Below are 22021 nucleotides of genomic sequence, written 5' to 3'. Positions count from 1 at the left end.
TTTTTTAAATTATCATTTATTACCAAAAATGTATGTGAACAACTAAAGTTTGAAATCCCAATGGTGCATATATCTCATAAGTGTTAATTGTAAAGGTAACCTTTACATGGCTCAATACAGTAACTAATGTCGTTAATGAGTAGAAGTATACATGAAACACATTATAAATGCACTTTTTTTGTAAAGAAAATACAGGAATTCTGATTCAAATACAACTTATAAATATAGAAATATACTAAAATGGTATTTCATATTATATCTTTTTTGCTCTGTATCTAATATAATAACAATAAACTTAAGTACAAAAAAGTGTCTCAATTTAGATTTTATATGTATTTAATATACTTAAATGCTAATAAAATGAACATTAAATGCATTACATTTATTTAAAATTGTTCCAATTTAGGTAATTTTAAATATACTTAAAATATGTTCTAACATGTATTGACTCAGTGGTGGGAATAGTTATGTAAATGGATTATTTCTGTGTTTCATTTAAATAAATTAGCAAAAATGTCTAAACATTCACTTTGTCATTATGGGGCATTGTGTGCAGATGGGTGAGAATTTGCTGATCCTTTTTGAATTCAGGCTGTAACACAACAAAATGCGGAGTAAATCAAGCGGTATCAATACTTTCTGAAGGCACTGTAATTGTTAAGCCCAAGTTGTTGTTTTGCTTTGACAAAGTCATTTCTGAAGATATATTTATTTATTTTCTGTTTTGTGGTGGAAAACTGACTGTCGAGCATGACACGTCAACCCTGTTGCCCATAGATGTGCTAGACATGTTTTAAGCTTGCATTCAATTGCCACTTCCTGTTGTACACAACAATCTTCGATTCCCCCTGTCACTTGGGGATTCATGGCAGATTTATTAAGGTGACATTGTCCACCCTCTTACGGTCAACCCAGTCACTTTAATTGTCACCTTTTTATTATCATTTTTTAAATTTAATCTCTGGAGATGGGAAAACATGTTTGTTATGAAGTTGAACCTATACTTTTTATAACAATGTTGAAATAAATAGTTATTTTAGTTATATTACATATTTAGTTATATTCTATGACCAAAAAGGCACTTTATTCATGAAGTAAAACTTGTGTTGCAGGTGGCGCGTTGGGAGCATCGTACGAGAGGTTTGACCAGACTGTTTGGGGGTCCCTATCTGGCCTGCTACTGCCTAGGCACCCTCATCATCCTCCTCAATGTCTACCGCAGTCACAGGTTGGTGTCCATCTCTCTGCGCTCTCTGCCTCTCTGCACTTGCTCTTTCTGCGCTCTCTCTTGCTCGCTTTCTCTAGCTCTCTCTCTGCGCTCTCTCTAGGTCTCTCTCTGCGCTCTCTCTCTGCGCTCTCTCTCTAGCTCTCGCTCGCTCTCTCTGCCGCACTCTCTCGCTCTCTCTGCCGCACTCTCTCGCTCTCTCTGCCACACTCTCTCGCTCTCTCTGCCACACTCTCTCGCTCACTCTCTCTCTGCCGCACTCTCTCGCTCACTCTCTCTCTGCCGTACTCTCTCGCTCACTCTCTCTCTGCCGCACTCTCTCTCGCTCACTCTCTCTCTGCCGCACTCTCTCTCTCTCTCTGCGCACTCTCTCTCTAGCTCTCTCTCTGCCGCACTCTCTCACTCTCTCTCTAGCTCTCTCTCTCTAGCTCTCTCTCTAGCTCTCTCTCTGCCGCTCTCTCTCTGCGCTCTCTGCACTCTTTCTCTCTGCACTCTTTCTCTCTGCACTCTCTCTCTCTGCGCTCTCTCTCTCTGCGCTCTCTCTCTGCGCTCTCTCTCTGCGCTCTCTCTCTAGCTCTCTCTCTGCCGCTCTCTCTCTGCACTCTCTGCACTCTTTCTCTCTGCACTCTCTCTCTCTGCGCTCTCTCTCTCTGCGCTCTCTCTCTGCGCTCTCTCTCTAGCTCTCTCTCTGCCGCTCTCTCTCTGCGGTCTCTCGCTCTCTCTGCGCTCTCTCTCTCTAACTCTCTCTCTGCGCTCTCTCTCTCTCTAGCTCTCTCTCTGCCTCTCTCTCTCTGCGCTCACTCGCTCTCTCTCTCTGCGCTCTCACTCGCTCGCTTTCTCTCTCCCTCCCTCCAGGTGATTGTTATCCTCCTTGTTTACTTTAAAGACAGGGAGGGGGGGGGTGGTTACTTGCGTTTGTGTGAGTGGTAGTAGATCAAGGTTATGTTGTATTTATCTCTGATAGTGAAGGGAAAAACAGCCTTCTCCTTCGTTACACTCTTCACACTTCAATTTCCGCTGTGACCAGTCATGTCGAATCCACACTATGGTCAGTCTTATGGCTGAAGGCTGTACAACGGTAACTTTTTGTACTGGTGACCTGTAACTGCTGCAGAATGTCCATCGTGGCGATGCACATTTGAGTTCTAAATCGCTGTATGTTTCTGCAGTATGTTGGAGTACAAGTGTAGCTCAAGGCTGTGGCTCCCAAGACAAAGTGATCTTAAGTTATAGCTAATACCATATCTATCTTTGTCAAGTATCACATAAAACATAGTATTAGCACAAACTGGAGAGACCTTTAGGGGTTTCCCCAAGAAGTGACTGTCTATTCTCTTTTTCCAAATCATTCGCATAGTTGGCCATTATGATTGAAGTGGAAAATGCTCTTTGGAAAATATACAACTTTCATTGAAATGAATGGACCTCTCAGCTCCTCTCCATATTTGGACAGAATGACCAACAGTTTACTGCTTCTGGTATTTTCCTGTTTGTGTTTGTGAGGAGTAACTATCCATTCATAGAGAGCTACTTGTCTGACTTACTCCATCAGTTTAGACAGACAGACCCACTTTTACTTAGTGAAACTAAATGTTGCACAAGTTACTTCTAGTTTCCTGGAATGGATGGCTTTCCCACCCCAAGACTGTCCTTGCACTAACCTGGTCGTGAGGGGTGAGTAGGGGTGGAGGGTGTGCCCCTTTTCCTGGTAGGCAGAGCTGGTTTTGAAAGACGTATTCCGAAAGTACCCAACACCAATTTATCTGACAGTTTCAATTTCCAGCCTCCACCCTCCCATCTCTCCCTGTCTGGTAGCCCATTTAGACATAATGACAGCTCTCAGAGGTGTGGGGAGTAGAAGGGATGTGGAACACAGCTTTTGTGCTTGTATTTATAACCTGCCTTAACCTCTGACGTACTGAATGAACAGAGATTGACAGATGGAGCAGTGTGTTAAACCCTTAAGTTAGAGTAGTGTGACCTGACCTCTTCAATTGCACAACACACACACTCTCGCTAGCTCACCTCGTGGCTTAGTCCGTCCCAGCATGGTGCGTCTGAGCTCTGAGTATCCTAGAGTTAGAAAGTTAGTCTGTGTACACACACAAGCACCACGGACATGCACAGCTTATATGAAGATAAACACTCATGCGCTCGCACTCATGCACACACACACACACACGCACGCAACAAGATTGTGAATATTTGCATGAATGCCATGCTAATCTTCTAAAAGCTATGCCAGTCCCTCTTGCCCGCAACGCCACAGCTATTTTGTCACCACCTCCCTGTGGGCACCAGTCAACAACAATAACACTAACCGAGCCATGGAGAACTTCATAAATTAGCATTTTTAATGAAGACGTTTGTGAATGATTTTTCCCTCTGACCTTTAGGGATGAGATTCTCATAACAAGAATAGACTGAAGAGTTTCAGAAGAAATGTCTTTGTTTCTGGCCATTTTGAGCCTGTAATCGAACCCACAAAGGCTGATGCTCCAGATACTCATCTAGTCTAAAGAAGGCCAGTTTTATATTGCTTCTTTAATCAGAACAACAACTTTCAGCTGTGCTAACATAATTGCAAAAGGGTTTTCTAATGCTCAATTAGCCTTCTAAAATTATAAACTTGGATCAGCTAACACAACGTACCATTGGATCACAGGAGTGATGGTTGCTGATAATGGGCCTCTGTATGCCTTTGTTGATAATCCAAAAATAATCTGCAGTTTACCCCTATAATAGTAATTTACAACATTAGCAATGTCTACACTGTATTTCTGATCAACTTGATGTTATTTTAATGGACAAAAAATGTCATTTTTCTTTCAAAAACAAGGACATTTCTATGTCACCCCAAACTTTTGAACAGTAGTGTATAAAAAATGAATCAATGCCTTTGAACAGCACTATAATTCTCTAAGAGCTCTTGATTTAGACTCCCTTGATGATGACTCAATTGAAGTGTCTAGATTATTAGGACTTTACCAGTTTATGAGCCCTAAAAGCTCAAACGAGGATGAGGGACCCTTTGTGCTGTACTGGCACCAGAGTGCTCTCAAGTTTTTATAAACATTTACAGTGCATACGGAAATAATTCAGACCCCTTGACCTTTACCACATGTTACATTACAGCCTTATTCTAAAATGGATAACATCGTTTTTCCCCCACATCAATCTACACACAATACCCCATAATGACAAAGTAAAAACAGGTTTTTAGAAATGTTTGCAAATGTATAAAAACTACTGAAATATCACAATTAAATAAGTATTCAAACCCTTTACTCAGTAATCCTCAAGTCCTCTTAGGTATGACGCTACAAGCTTGGCACAGCTGTGTTTGGAGTTTCTCCCATTCTTCTCTGCAGAGCTTCTCTAGCTCTGTCAGGTTGGACGGGGAGCGTCGCTGCAAAGCTATTTTTATCATCTCTCCAGAGATGTTCGATTGGGTTCAAGTCTGGGCTCTGGTTGGGCCACTCAAGGACATTGAGACTTGTCCCGAAGCCACTCCTGCGTTTTCATGGCTGTGTGCTTAGGGTCATTGTCCTGTTGGAAGGTGAACCTTCGCCCCAGTCTGGAGCAGGTTTTCATCAAGCATCTCTCTGTACTTTGCTCTGTTAGTCTTGCCCTCGATCCTGACTGGTGTCCCAGTCCCTGCCGCTGAAAAACCTTCCCACAGCATGATACTGCCACCACCATGCTTCACTGTATGGATGGTGCCAGGTTTCCTCCAGGCGTGACCTTTGTCATTCAGGCTGAACAGTTCAATCTTGGTATCATCAGACCAAAGAAACTTGTTTGGATTAGTAGTTATAACTAGTGATTATGATTGATTGTTTTTTATAAGATAAGTTTAATGCTAGCTAGCAACTTACCTTGGCTTTTACTGCATTCGCGTAACAGGCGGGCTCCTCGTGGAGTACATGTGGTTAGAGCGTTGGACCAGTTAACTGTAAGGTTGCAAGATTGGATCCCCTGAGCTGACATGGTGAAAATCTGTCGTTCTGCCCCTGAGCAAGGCAGTTAACCCACCGTTCCTAGGCCGTCAATTGAAAATAAGAATGTGTTCTTAACTGACTTGCCTAGTTAAATAAAGGTATTAAAAAATATATTTAAAAAATTAATCGGAAATCGGCGCCCAAAAATACCGATTTCCGATTGTTTATGAAAACTTGAAATAGGCCCTAATTAATCGGCCATTCTGATTAATCAGCCTCTAGTAAATAGTGTGGTCTACAGCTTATCATGAGATACTCTACCTCAGGCGTGCAAAACCTTGAGACTTTTTGTGCACCAGCTGTTGTTTACAAATATACGTAGGCGGCTTTCCAGAGGCTGCTGTTCTATCCTGCCGAAAACTTGTAAAACCCGCCAGCTGTATGTTGTTCATGTCATCGTTCAGCCATGACTCGGTGAAACATAAGATATTACAGTTTTTAATGTCCCGTTGGTAGGATATACAGTGGAAGTCGGAAGTTTACATACACTTAGGTTGGAGTCATTAAAACGTGTTTTTCAACCACTCCACAAATTTCTTGTTCACAAACTATAGTTTTGGCAAGTTGGTTAGGACATCTACTTTGTGCATGACAAGTAATTTTTCCAACAATTGTTTACAGACAGATTATATTCACATAATTCACTGTCTCACAATTCTAGTGGGTCAGAAGTTTACATATGCTAAGTTAACTGTGCCTTTAAACAGCTTGGAAAATTCCAGAAAATGATGTCATGGCTTTAGAAGCTTCTGATAGGCTAATTGACATCATTTGAGTGAATTTGAGGAAACCGGTACAAGAGTATCTGTCTCCACAGTAAAACTAATCCTATATCGACATTACCTGAAAGTCCGCTCAGCAAGGAAGAAGCCACTGCTCCAAAACCGCCATAAAAAAGACAGACTACGGCTTGCAACTGCACATGAGGATAAAGATCGTACTTTTGGAGAAATGTCCTCTGGTCTGGTGAAACAAAAATATACACTATTGAGAGAGTTGGATGGGGGACTAGTATACTTAATGGAGGCACAAAGACCACTCCAACTGTTTGGCCATAATGACCATTTATGTTTGGAGGAAAAGGGGGGAAGCTTGCAAGCCGAAGAACACCATCCCAACCGTGAAGCATGGAGGTGGCAACATCATGTTGTGGGGGTGCTTTGCTGCAGGAGGGACTCGTGCACTTCACAAAATAGATGGCACCATGAGGAAAGAAATTTATGTTGATATATTAAAGCAACAGCTCAAGACACCAGTCAGGAAGTTAAAGCTTGGTCGCAAATGGGTCTTCCAAATGGACAATGACCCCAAGCATACATCCAAAGTTGTGGCAAAATAGCTTATGGCCATCACAAAGCCCTGACCTCAATCCTATAGAAAATTTGTTGGCAGAACTGAAAAGGCGTGTTCGAACAAGGAGGCCACTAGACACCAACGCTGTCCTTGATATCTAGAAGCTCTTTTCGGTCATAAGATACGGTGGCGGAACATTATGTACAAAATAAGTTACCAATAACACGAAAAAAACGCATACAATAGCACAATTTGTTAGAGGACCGTAAAAAGGCAGACATCTCGTCCGGCGTGGTAAGGTGTTTCTGTTTTCTATTTTTAAAAGTTTTGCAATAATGTCTAAAAAAACAGTTTTTGCTTTGTCGTTATGGGGTATTGTGTGTAAATTGAGGTTTAAAAAATGATTTAATCTAGATGGGGGAAGGGGTCTGAATACTTTCCGAAGGCACCGTGTAATGCAACGCATGTTCGCGTGTGCGTCTATTTGTGCATGTGCAAGGATACAACACTACGTCACATAACACCTCCGAGTGGTCTTTGTGCCTCCATTAAGTATACTAGTCCCCCATCCACCTCTCTCAATAGTGTATACAGGTATAGCTGTCTTAAATGAAGTTATTCAAGGGTCTGGTTATAAGAAGCAATAGTTGTAGTAGTTGCATAGAGGCTTGGCTTCGGGTTGTAATAGTGTTTGTAGATGCTTCAGTGTTTGACAGTGTTTTTTGTATTTTTCTTCTGTGGCCCTTAACATCATATGAGGTTCAATAATCACATCCTACTACAGGAGGTTGCTGGCACCTTAACCTGGGTAGGACGAGCTCGCGGTAGTGTTTGATGCCATTCCATTCGCTCTGTTCTGGACATTATTATGAACCGTCCACAGCATTCTGTGTCTATATGAAAACCCTGCTGTCCTCAATAGAAGGTATTCCCCCCCAAACTCCCCAGACTCAGCCTCTCCTGGCTATTACGGCTTCTGTATTTCTCCCACTCACAGGAAACGTTTGACGAGAAATGATAAATCAATAAAGTAATCAATAAATCCCTTCCTTCATAGGATAACGTTTATTTTGATCTCCTCTGTTCATTCACATCTATGCTCTATGCTATGCTCGCTCTCAGTCTCTCATGATGGGACCGAAGAATTTAAGGTTCTTTTGAACTGTTGAAAGTACTGTATGTATCTCAATGTCAGAGAAAAAATGTTCACTACTCACCTTCTCGACATCCCAGTTTCCTTCAGATGCTGCTTCAAGATGCTGTTATAATCAGGTCTAACTCTTTAACTGTCACAAATTGTTGCAGTATGATTACTCACTCTCTTGAGTGGGGCGTATGTTTATCAAATCTGTTATGTTTAACACCTAAGGTACCATGACAACTTTCTGTGCCTCAGGAGACCCTATTCAGTCAACCAAGTGACAGGAGTCTCAAGCTGTGAGAGTGCCTTGTAAAAGTATCGAGTGCCTTACAATAGTATTCAGACCCCTTGGATTTCTTCACATTTTGTTTTACAAAGTGGGATTAAAATTGATTTAATTGTCATTTTTTATTAACAATCTACTCTTATGTCAAAGTGGAAGAAAAATTAAATATACTGTACCTGTCAAAGGTTTGGACACACCTACTCATTCCATTTTTCTTTATTTTTACTATTTTCTGCATTGTAGAATAATAGTGAAGACATAAACTATGAAATAACACATGGAATCATGTAGTAACCAAAAAAGTGTTAAACAAATAATTTGAGATTCTTAAAGTAGCCACCCTTTGCCTTGATGACAGCTTTGCACACTCTTGGCATTCTCTCAACGAGCTTCACCTGGAATGCCAACAGTATTAAAGGAGTTCCCACATATGCTGAGCACTTGTTGGCTGCTTTTCCTTCACTCTGTGGTCCAACTCCTCTCAAACCATATCAATTGGGTTGAGGTCAGGTGATTGTGGAGGCCAGGTCATCTGATGCAGCACTCCATCACTCTCCTTGGTCAAATAGCTCTTACACAGCCTGGAGGTGTGTTGGGTCATTGTCCTTTTGAAAACAAATGATAGTCCCACTAAGTGCAAACCAGATGGGATGGCTTATCGCTGCAGAATGCTGTGGTAGCCATGCTTGTAAAATGTGCCTTGAATTCTAAGTAACAGACAGTCACCAGCAAAGGACCATCACACCACCTCAGTGCTTCACGGTGGGAACCACACATGTAGAGATCATCTGTTCACCTACTCTGCGTCTCACAAAGACAGGGCGGTTGGAACCAAAAATCCCAAATTTGAGTTCATCGGACCAATAGACAGATTTCCAATGGTCCAATGTCCATTGCTCATGTTTCTTGGCCCAAGCTAGTTTCTTCTTCTTATTGGTGTCCTTTAATAGTGGTTTATTTGAAGCATGAAGCTGGTTGAGAGAATGCCAAGAGTATGCAAAGCTGTCAAGGCAAAGGGTGGTTACTTTGAAGACTCTCTTATATAAAATATAGTTTTTTGCTTAATACATGATTCCATGTGTTATTTCATTGTTTTTGATGTCTTCACTATTATTCTACAATTTAGAAAATAGTCATAATAAAGAAAAAACGTTGAATGAGTAGGTGTGTCCAATCTTTTGACTGGTACTGTAATTTACAAACAAAGCATATGTGTTTAGTGAGTCCGCCAGATCCGAGGCAGTAGGGATGACCAGTGATGTTCTCTTAAGTGCATGAACTGAACCATTTTCTTGTCTTGCTAAGCATTCACAATGAATACTTTTGGGTGTCAAGGAAAATGTATGAAGTAAAATGTACATTATTTTCTCAAGGATGGTAGTGAAGTAAAAGTAAAGTACAGATACCCAAAAAAAACTATGTGATGACAGCCCGTTTAGAGTTTTCCAAAAGGCACCTACAGACTCTTAGACCATGAGAAACAAGATTCTCTGATCTGATGAATCCAAGATTGAACTCTTTGGCCTAAATGCCAAGTGTCACATCTGGAGGAAACCTGGCACCATCCCTACGGTGAATCATGGTGGTGGCAGCATCATGCTGTGGGGATGTTTTTAAGCGGCAGGGACTGGGAGACTAGTTAGGATCGAGGGAAAGATGAACAGAGCAAAGCAAAGTACAGAGACATCCTTGATGAAAACCTTCTCCAGAGCGCCCAGGACCTCAGACTGGGGCAAAGGTTCTTCCAACACAGCCAAGACAATGCAGGAGTGGCTTTGGGACAGGTCTCTGAATGTCCTCGAGTAGCCCAGCCAGACCCCGGACTTGAACCCAATTGAACATCTCTGGAGAAATCTGAAAATAGCATTGCGGCGACGCTCCCCATCCAATCTGACAGAGCTTGAGAGGATCTGTGGAGAAGAATGAGAGAAACTCCCCAAATACAGGTGTGCCAAGCTTGTAGCGTCACACCCAAGAAGACTCAAGGCTGTAATTGCTTCCAAAGGTGCTTCAACAAAGTACTGAGTAAAAGGTTTGAATACTTAAATAAATGTGATATTTCCTTTTTTAAATACTTGTCTGAAATCTTGTTTTTGCTTTGTCATAATGGGGTATTGTGTGTAGATTGATGGGGGGGGGGGGGGGGGGGGGGACAATTTCATCCACGTAACAAAATGTGGAAAAGTGAAGGGGTCTGAATACATTCCATATGCACTGTGTGTGTGTGCCATTCAGAGGATGAATGGACAAGACAGGAGATTTGAAGTGCCTTTTGAAAGGGGTATGGTAGTTGGTGCCAAGCGCAATGCTGCTGGGTTTTTCATGCTCAACAGTTACCTGTGTGTATCAAGAATGCTCCACCACCCAAAGTGGGACAGCAGAGGAGAGAGCAATATGAATGAATGAGCCAAAACCTTCAATTTTCATGACCCAGACAACTTGACACAACTGTGGAAAGCATTTGAGTCAACATGGGCCAGCATCCCTGTGGAACGCTTTCTACACCTTGTAGAGTCATGCTCTGACGATTTGAGGCTTTTCTGAAGGCTAAAGGGGGTGCAACTCAATATTAGGAAGGTGTTCCTAATGTTTTGTACACTCAGTGTGTAGGGAAAATGGCCCACTAGTATTATTATTATTATTATTATTATTAGTAGTAGTAAATTTTTCCAGCTCTGATATTTTCTTCAAGGACAAAAACAGTTGCGATGAAAATCAATGCACTGCACGAAAACAGGTCCCTTTTCAATTAAAGAATTTGCTTCGGTTGTCTGGTTATTCATCATGTCTGTTGTGTTCTATAGCTGTGTATTAGTAAGAGTGAAAACATGCTACATGTCGATGAAAACTCATACAGTATGTGTTGTCGGACATCTTGTCTCTGCCTGTGTTCTAAGAGGGTTTGGAGTGGGTTTAGTTCACTTTTTTATTCATAATGACTCCTAGCTGACATAGTGACCCAGAGACCTAGAAAATATGAGATTGAAGCTACACCCCGGCTGACTCTTCTCTACGAATCTGGAGATTCGTCATTCCTTCTGTTCTTAAAGGAAACACCAACATAAAGGTCCTTAATAAGGCGTTGGGCCACCACAAGCCGCCAGAACAGCTCGAATGCGCCTTGACATAGACTCTATAAGTGTCTGGACCTCTTGGAGGGATGCGACACCATTCTTCCATAAGGAATTCCATCATTTGGTGTTTTGTTGATGGTGGTGGGTAACGCTGACATATTTTTTATGTTTTCATTGTGCTCCTACATGTCTTTGTGTGCACTTACATTTTTCATCTTAGCTGCAAACGTGCTCTTTGTAAAAAAATAAAATATAGAAATAATAAATAAATCAAATAGGTTACCGTAGATCCCTGGCCTGCATGTGTGTGCGCGCATAGCTTTTGTTTGTGCATGCGTACATTATGTATGGAAAACTATTTTCCAGACCATAAGGGGAAACTAGGTTGGTATCAGAAGAAAACTAGGTTAGCAAAGCTGGCAGGAGGGTCTGTGTTGTTGTGATGTGCACATTTCTGTTGCATTGCATTCAACTTCAAAGGCAGACTACCAGGAATTGTGTGTGGGTGCTGGGATCCTGGTAGGAAAACCTGCTGCCGAAGACTCACTGTGGCAGCTGTGATTTGAGATGGAAGGGGAGGAGTAACTCACTGTTTTTGTAATTCTCTGTTACTGTCATTTTCATTGGTCATTGTTCATTATTTTTGCTTCAGTTGAAGGTAGGTTTCTGTCTGTCATTTGTCACCAGCTTTTTGTGTGTGAAAATAACAAGAAAAATGAATGTCACCTTTAAACTCTGTCTAGTTAACATCAACTCAGGGAGATAGTTCAAGATTGACGTCGAAGTTGGATGTCTATCCATGTCCTGAGGATGTCGGGAAATGCTTTCAAAACCGGCCACTAGAGGCAACAGTGAGCTATTTCCATCAAGTAGGCTCTGGTTTTATTAGGGCGTTGTGAATGGGGGTGGTACATGATCCCAGTCGTGGAAACTGCTTTTAATTTTTTTGTTTAAACCCTATCCAAAACCTTAACCCTTACCTTACCCATTCAGAATGAGTGCCTTAACTTTTAAAAATGTTTACATTTGGAGAAATGGAATGATACAGAACAGTGGGAGCAACAACCAACTTCGAAATGTAATGTTTGGACAAAGTAGATGAAAGAGACTGTGAGAGCCTGTTGCATAGTTTCCATGACAACAGCAAATAAATCACAACCAAATAAAGTCATGGGAAACGTTTTCTTATCAGATCATGGGTTAAGTTGGGAGTCCTTCAAAGTTTTACTGTGTACTTTGATATTAAATGTAATCAAGATCATTCTGCGTTATATCGCTGGTGTTCCCTGATCATTTATCATGAAACTCTAAACATGTTATGGGTACTGTGCGTAGAGGGCTCAGAGTATACACAGTATCTGTGTTTTTCAATCCAAACCCCTGGGAAAGTTTACATTTGGCCATCATTATCAGATACATTGCTTAAATTGTTTGTGCTTGCTCTTCTCAGCAAAACATTAACCCAAGTTTAATTTCAGTGATGTGTTGACCTTAAGAAACTAGGCCAGCTTTGCGTACTTCATTGACATACATTGAATCATCTCTCCTGTTTCATATGTATGATTATGTTAACAAAAACCAGGCTGCCTGCTAATTTCTAGCCTTATCTCCCCTTCCCCCCTTATTTTCTGTTCTCTCTTCTCTCTCCACTTCTCTCTCATCTCCCTTCGCTTCTCTCTGTTCTTTCATCTCCTCTTTTCCTCCTCTCCATCTGCATCTTTACCTCTTCCTATCCCTTAATCCTCCCCTTCTCCCCCACGCCCTTTCCCTCTCTCCAGTATGACAGTGGCGATGAAGGCCCAGGCGAGGTGGGAGGTGATGGCCAGCCCAGAGGTGTTCTACGCGGGGGCAGCTCTCATGGCCCTGGGCTCTGTCTTGGTGGTCACCAGCTTCCTGGCTCTCGGATTCACCGGGACCTTCCTGGGTGGGTCTTAAAGTTTCTCTCCACTGCTTTTCAGAATATATTATAGACCTATTATTTTTCTTAAATTTGTGTTTCATTTGTTTTTATTGTGGTGACATATGTGCAAATGCTGTGCTCTCGCAGAAAGGTTGTGAGACTTGGCGTTAGCACAGTAAATACATAAGACTTAAAAAGTGCAGTGTGTGGGGAGTTTCTTTTAATACATGTACACTGAGAGTCCAAAGAATTAGGAACACCTTCCTAATATTGAGTTTCGCCCCTTTTGCCCTCAAAACTGCTTCAATTAATCAGGGCATGAACTCTGTAAGGTGTTGAAAGCATTCCACAGGGCCCCATCTCAACTTCAATGCTGTCCTTTGGGTAGTGGACCATTCTTGATACCCAGCAGCATTGCAGTTCTTGACACACTCAAACTGGTGCGCCTGGCAACTACTACCAATGTTACCTCTAGACTGCGGGCCTGCAGCTCCCCTCAGACTGCCGCACAGAAGAAATTAAAACTTCACTCAACTTTCTAGAGTTTCCCCCTTTAGTTAACAACATCAATGTTTCGCTCTACTGTTGGAATTGTGATCGAATCAACGCAATATTAGCCACTTTCAATATAACACAGCGACTTTTCGGTTACTGGCCCGCTATGCTACATGCTGCCCTGTGGTTTTACGCCGCTCTATGATTTGGTATCAAACACCCATAGGGCTCAGCTGCTTACTCAGCCTCTGTTCACGCTCCGTCTGTTGTCCTCCTAAGGCCTCTTGTTGTTGTTTCAATGTTTTTGTATTGCTCAGGTCCCTTTTTCTCCCTGCCTCAGAGCTTGTTTAAAAATAACTATAACTCAATGTTGACTCACTCTGAATCCCACAATGTTTTGAAGCTCCTGGGTCCAATTCTTCTGTCAGTTTCTATGTTTCTTTTTATGTCTTCTACTGCGGAGGTCAATAGGCCCTGAAGGAAGATAAAGGTGTCAACATTACGCTTGGAATAATCAAATCATGCAGCGGTTACTTGTGTTTACTGCCATAAGGTGTGAGTGGGTAACTGTGATTTAGAATGAGCTACAGTGCCATAGCTCCTAAAGTGATACCAAGCCCATTGGCTGTGGAGCAGCTAAGTGAACAATGATGGCTGTTTATGAAGTTAGTGTTTATCCTCATAACGGGTGAAGTTGGAGGTTTAGGTGGGTAGACTAGGACGAATAACAAACCAGTTGACATGAGGGGAGGTAAACTGACTAGTGTGTTTTGAGGTGATTCCGAAGAGAGTAAGTGTTTGTGGGGCCTCCAAACCTCTAAAAAGATAATGTTGGGTGCGTGCAGCTACACCTTTTTCGAAATTGTGTTCATAAGAGCGGGGATGATAAACAGAAAATTATCGTGACGACCGAACTGACCACTTACCGAGGATGTCAGTAAATATAAATAGTTACCTATACGGAAATGTGATGTTTGAAATGAATTAAGTCTGCTAATATGGCCAATTGCTAATGGGTACGTTGATAGCAATGCCATTCAAATTAGTAGTAGTTTTAAGGGTAATGTAAAAAAGTAACGGAGGTGCACATTATTGTTATAAACGTATCATTCTAATGGGTTTTTGTCCATATACCACAGCTCTTGCATTCATGTTTTTCTCTGAAACTTTCTTTATCATGTAGACAGAGAACATGAGCTTACCACTTCTATTTTTCACCTTTAAGCCATCATGTGAATGCTGAGTGTCATTAGTTTTTTTTTTACGTCAAGAGACCGGTATTTCTAATACTCAAAGAATACATAAAGCAGAGCCACATCAGTTTGGTGGGGGGGCTTGGAGTCTCTAGATAATGTAGTGTACTGTAAAGAAACCCTCCTTCAGTGACTTTGGTCATTTGTCAACAAATCTGGGTTTGAAGTCTCGTAACCAAATTGAAAAATATAGTTATCTTCTAAAGTGACGCAGAGAAAGTCAATTTAGCTTACCATGGTTTTGTTATGACCCCCTAAAAGCCAGGTTTCTATTCAGCAAAGATTTGTTGATGTAAGTCTATCACACAGACTACATAATGTAACCCATTATATATAAAAACATGTATTTACCTGCCTCTTACATTTGGCATTTTAAAGAGAAAATGAAAATGGCCATCTGTGTGAATTAGAAAATATCAACTTGTCTGTTTTACTTAGAGAGAGAGGTACTGTTTGTATGGAAAATAATTCACACTGCAGTCGAAGCCATGCGGGTTCTCCAGTTACACTGAGCAATGCCTCAGCCTACACCTTACTTTAGTGTAACCTCTGTTAATTAAGTAATTAACTAGAGAGTCGGCCACCACTAAATAATATTTATAGAGCTGTTATCTTCCGAATAAACTCTTAAAAGACCTAATAAGATTTTACATCAATCGCAGTCAACATTAATCGTCATCTTAATTCAGTCTCATCTGAAAGTTGTACATTCTTGGTTATCTGCACGAACCCTGGCTAACAAGTTGAATCAGCAATACAAAATTGGGTTTAATTGTTTATTTACTAAATACCTAACTAATCACACAGAATTACACATAATTAAATCATAACTTGATTACAAATTACGTCATAAAGGAAAACGTACCTAGTGGGCGGAACAGATATGACAGCTTGCTACACAAAAGAAAAGGGCTGGGTTTGAGTGAAAGAGTGGGAAGACTGAAGAACAAAGGGCAAAGCTGTGCTATCGTAAATACAGTGTCTTATACATTCTAAATTACCGCCCATTTGGAAAAGGAAAATGCAATAAATATTTACTCTGAGCTGCGCTTCGGTAGGTTGGTGGTATATGGAAGGCCGTGTTGTCCAACCGAGTCCTTTGTCCTTTGAAGAATGTCTCTGGTTGTCAATTGGATACGTTGTAGTAACGCCGTTGTGTGGTAGACGGGATACTCTGTCTGTTCCTTCCTAACCTTCGTTTGCAGCGGCTGTTGCTAACTCAACAGCTAGGAGGTATCACTTCTGTAGTGAATAAGAGTTCAAAGTTCATACCATTCGCAGCCAAAGCTCACGCTGATGTTGACTTCGTTCTGTAGTTATTATCTGAACCATTCTGACATCGGACCGTTGTCCCCACATCCTCGGAACAGGAGGTTATATTGTCGTCAAGGCTTTATATAGGAAGGGAGAGGAGGGCGTGTTTGAAAAGTTTTATAGCCCATGTGGGGTCACAGGGGCGGGCCACTGATTAAGCAGAGCCCTACTTTATGAAAACCCAAATCTCACATTTTAGAAGCTAAAATCACATTTCATCCCTTCACGAATAATTTCATATTCAAACATTTAAATTGAACAACAATTCCATGTGAATCCGATAACTCTGATGTGTAGACTTTCCACTGTAGAGTTTATGTCATCTTATCATTGATGAGAAGGTCTCAGATGACAACCGAAGTGACATCATATTCATTAAGTACCACCGCATATGTTCAATTGGTCAGATTACCAGAATATAGTTCATTTTCCCCCACCTTCTGATGTTCCCAGAATCTCTATGTTAACCAAGGGTTTAACTCTGAATTTAGTTTAGCTCCTCTATCCTGCTTCGAAGTATACCCCTCGAATTATAAGTGAAATAATCTGTCTGTAAACAATTGTTGGAAAAATGACTTGTGTCATGCACAAAGTAGATGTCCTAACCGACTTGCCAAAACTATAGTTTGTTAACAAGAAATGTGTGGTGTGGTGGAAAAACAAGTTTTAATGACTCCAACCTAAGTGTATGTAAACTTCCGACTTCAACTGTAACTCCATAGTATACCCCTCCTCACCCTAATGCAAAAATCCAGAGATGTTGCCAAACCAACCATAATAGTGCATTTTTGTGTCGTCTGTGTATGGTGGGAGAGCTCCCACTGGCAGGTTATGCAGTCGGCAGCCAGGTGCTCACTGAATTATGCCCCAGATCAGAGACTCCTGCCACCAGCCTCACTCATGCATTCCCTCCACCTTCCTCCATTTTATAACCATCCACCAAGCCAAAATATTTAGCCATTAGCACCCTGATACGAAAGTGAACATATTCTGTACTTTTATATTCATATAATCATTCGTACTTGTATGAATGATCACTTCAATTACACGAGCAAAAAAAAATCCACTTTATTTGGAATGGCAAGCCAGACAAAATTCAATGGGCCTATTTATATAATTAATATGAATTCGGAGGGCAGAAATGATTAAATATTCATGCATTAGACCTCTCGCTAAAGGCTTCAGTCATACGAAACTATACTTAAATCCAAACTGGTTCTCTAGCAGATTAGCAAGAATGGCACACCCAGTGTTCAAGAATGGCCTTTTGAAAATGAATGAATCTCCAAAATATTGCTATTTTTAAAACCATTTTTTTGGTTTTATTCCACCCGAAAAGACAGAACAAATATTATGGTTAATCTCAAACACACAAATTGATTTTAAAAAACATGATTTTTTGAGAATTTAAAAATAAATTGACAAAGATACGTTTTTTATCATAAATCGAACTGGTGGAGTTCATGTATGTCACATGCAGTTAACAAAATATATGGACATTTCTGCTCTATCCGAAGTTACAACCAACTGATTGCAGCATTACCACAAAAATGGAGGAGGCAAGTGGAAGGGGGAGAAGATAAGGAACTTGTCTGTCCTGCATTAAAGACCAAAATTGGTTAAAGATTGTGATAAATAAAACTGGTATACTTTTTTATTTAAGGACCAAAAAATGTACAGCTGTGCCATACAGGTTGCAAAATAGTTGGGAGGAGATTTTCGATGTACCGATTCCATGGCATATGGTTCATGAATTGATGCATAGAACGACGCTGGATTCAAAACTTAATTTAAATTATTATATCAAATTCTTGCAATCAATAAAATTTTATTTATATACATGGGGGATACAACCATCCCAGCTCTGCAGATTTTGCTGCGAAGAGACAGAATCATTAGATCACTTGTTTTGATACTGCCCATATGTAGCTTGTTTTTGGTCGAAGGTTCAGGAATGGTCAAAAAAAATAGCAACATTTATTAGGAGCTAACTCTGAAAAGAGCGCTTCTGGGTGATTTGAAAAGTCATAGTCAATCAATCAGTAATATAATACAACTCTTAGCAAAAATATTGATTTAATTTGCAATCTGTAGAAACGATGAGCATATAAAGGTTCAGAACCTTTGTAAAACATCACAGAGTGGAAAATACATATATGGCAGTTAGAAATCAAAACCGGATGGTCTTAAGAGATAGATGGGAGGGGTTAAGGGTAGCTGACGGCTCAGACTAAAAACAAACATAATAAAACTGATGTAAAATATACTGTCTGCAAAATGTATATAGTATTTATAAGCTGGGCGAAGTATTGTTGTCCATTAGTTTACTCCAATTAGGGGAGGGGGTTGTTTAAAAATATATGTACAGTATTTAAAATAATATATTTACTATATATTTACAAAGAAATATACTGAAACAAATATATCAACGCAACATGCAACAATTTAAATGTTTTACTTAGTTACAGTTCATAAAAGGAAATCAGTCAATTGATATAAATTAATTGGGCCCTAATCTATGGATTTCACATGACTGGGCAGGGGCGCAGCCTAGGGTGGGCCTGGGAGGGGATAGGCCCACCCACTTGGGAGCCAGGCCCAGCCAATTGGAATTCGTTTTTTTCCCCACAAAAGGGCTATATTACAGACAGAAATACTCCTTAGTTTCATCAGCTGTTCAGGTTGCTCGTCTCAGACGATCCCACAGGTGAAGAAGCTGGATGTGGAGGTCCTTGGCTGGTGTGGTTACACGTGGTCTGCGGTTGTGAGGCCAGTTGGACATACTGACAAGTTCTCTAAAATGACGTTGGAGTCGGCTTATGTTAGAGAAACTAACATTCAATTCTCTGGCAACTGCTCTGGTGGATATTCCTTCAGTCAGCATGCTAATTGCACATTCCTTCAAAAAGTGAGACATCTGGGGCATTGTATTGTGTGACAAAACGGCACATTTTATAGTGGCTTTTTATTGTCCCCAGCACAAGGTGCATCTGTGTAATGATCATGCTGTTTAAACAGCTTCTTGATATGCCACACCTGTCAGGTGGAGGGATTATCTTGGCAAAGGAGAAATGCTCACTAACAGGAATGTAAACAAATTTGTGCCACTTTTTTATTTTTATGAAATAAGATTTTTGTGCATAAGGAACATTTCTGGGATCTTTCACTTCAGCTCATGAAACATGGACCAACACATTACATGTTGCGTTTATATTTTTTTCAGTGTATATTGGTGATTGGAAATGATGCAGACAACAACATTAATAGAGCCACAATCTATCTGCAATACTAAAGCTTATCAGTGTGCCTTGTGAGGGTAGTGTATCTGGTCACCTGTAGTGTGATGTATTGAATATCTTATGTCCGTGTGTTTCTTCCAGGTGACTATTTTGGGATCCTGATGGAAGAGAAAGTGAAAGGTTTCCCCTTCAATGTAACTGAGAACCCTATGTACTGGGGCAGCACTGCCAACTATCTGGGACTCGCATTCATGTAAGTCTGTGTGTCCGTGTCTGTGTGTGTGAGAGAGAGAGCTTGTGGGTGCGAGAGAGAGCGTGTTTGAGTGTATGTTTGTGCTAGGTGTGTGTGCATTGGTTTGTTTGTTTGGCTAGCTGAAAACCCATAATTCTCCGGTCCCAGACCCACTCACACTGTCTGATTGGCCAGACATAATGACAGCACTTCACTTTGTAGTGAAGTAATATTCATCATAACAGGAAGTCGGTACAATGGCTCCGTAGGACATACATTACATGACCAAAAGTATGTGAACACCTGCTCATCGAACATCTCATTCCAAAATCATGGGCATTAATATGGAGTTGGTACCCCCTTCGCTGCTATAACAGCCTCTACTCAAATCAAATTTATTTATATAGCCCTTCGTACATCAGCTGATATCTCAAAGTGCTGTACAGAAACCCAGCCTAAAACCCCAAACAGCAAGTAATGCAGGTGTAGAAGCACTCTTCTGGGAAGGCTTTCCACTAGATGTTGGAACATTGCTGCAGGGACTTGCTTCCATCCAGCCACAAGCGTTAGTGAGGTCGGGCTGATGTTTGGTGATTAGGCCCGGCTCGCAGTCGCCGTTCCATTTCATCCCAAAGGTGTTCAATAGGGTTGAGGTCAGCGCTCTGTGCAAGCCAGTCAAGTTCTTCCACACCAATCTCGACAAACCGTTTCTGTATGGACCTCGCTTTGGCATTCTGAAACAGGAAAGGGCCTTCCCCAAACTGTTGCCACAAAGTTGGAAGCACCGAATCGTCTGGAATGTCATTGTATGCTGTAGCGTTAAGATTTCCCTTCACTGGAACTAAGGGGCCTAGCCCAAACCATGAAAAACAGCCCCAGACCATTATTCCTCCTCTACCAAACTTTACAGTTGGCACTATGCATTGGGGCAGGTAACGTTCTCCTGGTGTCCGGCAAACCCAAATTCTTCCGTCAGACTGTTAGATGGAGAAGTGTGATTCAGTACTCCAGAGAACGCATTTCCATTGCTTCTGAGTCCAATGGCGGCGAGGTTTACACACCTACATCTGATGCTTGGTATCACGCATGGTGATCTTCGACTTTTGTGTGACTGCTCAGTCATGGAAACCCATTTCATAAAGCTTCCGATGACGTTGTTTCCAGAGGCAGTTTGGAACTTGGTAGTACGTGCTTCAGCACTCAGCGGTCCCGTTCTGTGAGCTTGTGTGGCCTACCACTTCGCAACTGAGACGTTATTTCTCCTAGACGTTTCCACTTCACAATAATAACACTTACAGTTGACCGTGGCAGCTCTAGCAGGGCAGAAATTTGACAAACTGACTTGTTGAAAGGTGGCATCCTATGATGGTGCCACTTTGAAAGTCATTGAGCTCTTCAGTAAGGCCATTCTACTGCCAATGTTTCTCTATGGAGATTACATGGCTATGTGCTTGATTTGATAAACCTGCTTGCGTCTTTCCTTGAGAGATTTCTTTCGTCTTGACAGGGGGAGGACTGACTGGCCCTCAAGTATTGTTCTTGTGTTCCTGGGCCATTTGCCATGCGGCCCCAGGTGTAGTCCCATGTAGCATAATTTGTAGAGCATGGCACTTCCAACGCCAGGGTTGCGGGTTCCACTAGTATGAAAAAAGTATGTAAATGTATGTTCTTAAGCGTCTGCTAAATGACTAAAATGTAAATGCATGACAATTGTACAGACAGCACATGAGATGGTGGGGGCTACATATTCTCCACTCATCAGACAGAACAGGAAGGCCAGAATTACCCCTAATGGAGGTCTCAGTGTGCACTAGGGCTCAGTTGGTAGCCTAGACTGCAACTCCAAATCAGCCTGTACTCACAGTGTAAAATACAACATATTGTCTGCTGTTGCTCTTTCCGCTGTTGTTCCTTCCTGCACACTGTCTTGTACTCTCATTATATGGAATTAGTTTGATGATGGTATAAACGGTTCATTCTCTTGTCATTAGGATGTTAACTATTCCATCAACATGTTAAATGTGCAACCAGAGGGAAAATAATTCAAGATCACCTGTACTCCACACACAGAGATGCGTACAAAGCTCTCCCTCGCCCTCCATTTGGATAATCCGACCACAACTCTATCCTCCTGATTCTTGCTTACAAGCTAAAATTAAAGCAGGAAGCAACAGTGACTCAGTCTATAAAAAAGTTGTCAGGTGAAGCAGATGCTAAACGACAGGACCGTTTTGCTATCACAGACTGGAACATGTTCCGGAATTCTTCCTGTGGCATTGAGGAGTACACCACATCAGTCACTGGCTTTATCAAATAGTGCATCGAGGACGTCATCCCCATAGTGACTGTACGTACATACCCCAACCAGAAGCCATGGATTACAGGCAACATTCGCACTGGGCTTAAGGGTAGAGCTGCCGCTTCAAGATTCGGGACTCTAACCCTGAAGCTTACAAGAAATCCTACAATGCCCTGTGACGAACCATCAAACAGGCAAAGCGTCAGTACAGGGCTAAGATTGAATCATACTACACCGGCTCCGATGGTCGTCTTATGTGGCAGGGCTTG

General features: G+C 41.4%; 1 protein-coding gene across 6 annotated transcripts in view; it reads left to right on the top strand.

The window, feature by feature from the left end:
- Positions 1 to 22021, top strand: part of pemt (phosphatidylethanolamine N-methyltransferase) — an 81341-nt gene that overhangs the window by 37038 nt on the left and 22282 nt on the right. For all 6 annotated transcript variants that reach the window (XM_036946303.1, XM_036946307.1, XM_036946305.1 and 3 more), the window contains exons 3-5: positions 1113 to 1228; positions 12799 to 12944; positions 19363 to 19474. In XM_036946303.1, the coding sequence (XP_036802198.1) occupies positions 1113 to 1228; positions 12799 to 12944; positions 19363 to 19474 (374 nt within the window). The remainder of the gene's footprint in view (positions 1 to 1112; positions 1229 to 12798; positions 12945 to 19362; positions 19475 to 22021) is intronic.

Source organism: Oncorhynchus mykiss, chromosome 16 (genome assembly GCF_013265735.2).
Source record: "Oncorhynchus mykiss isolate Arlee chromosome 16, USDA_OmykA_1.1, whole genome shotgun sequence".
NCBI classification, from domain to species: domain Eukaryota; kingdom Metazoa; phylum Chordata; class Actinopteri; order Salmoniformes; family Salmonidae; genus Oncorhynchus; species Oncorhynchus mykiss.
This window is presented reverse-complemented; position numbering and strand designations above follow the sequence as displayed.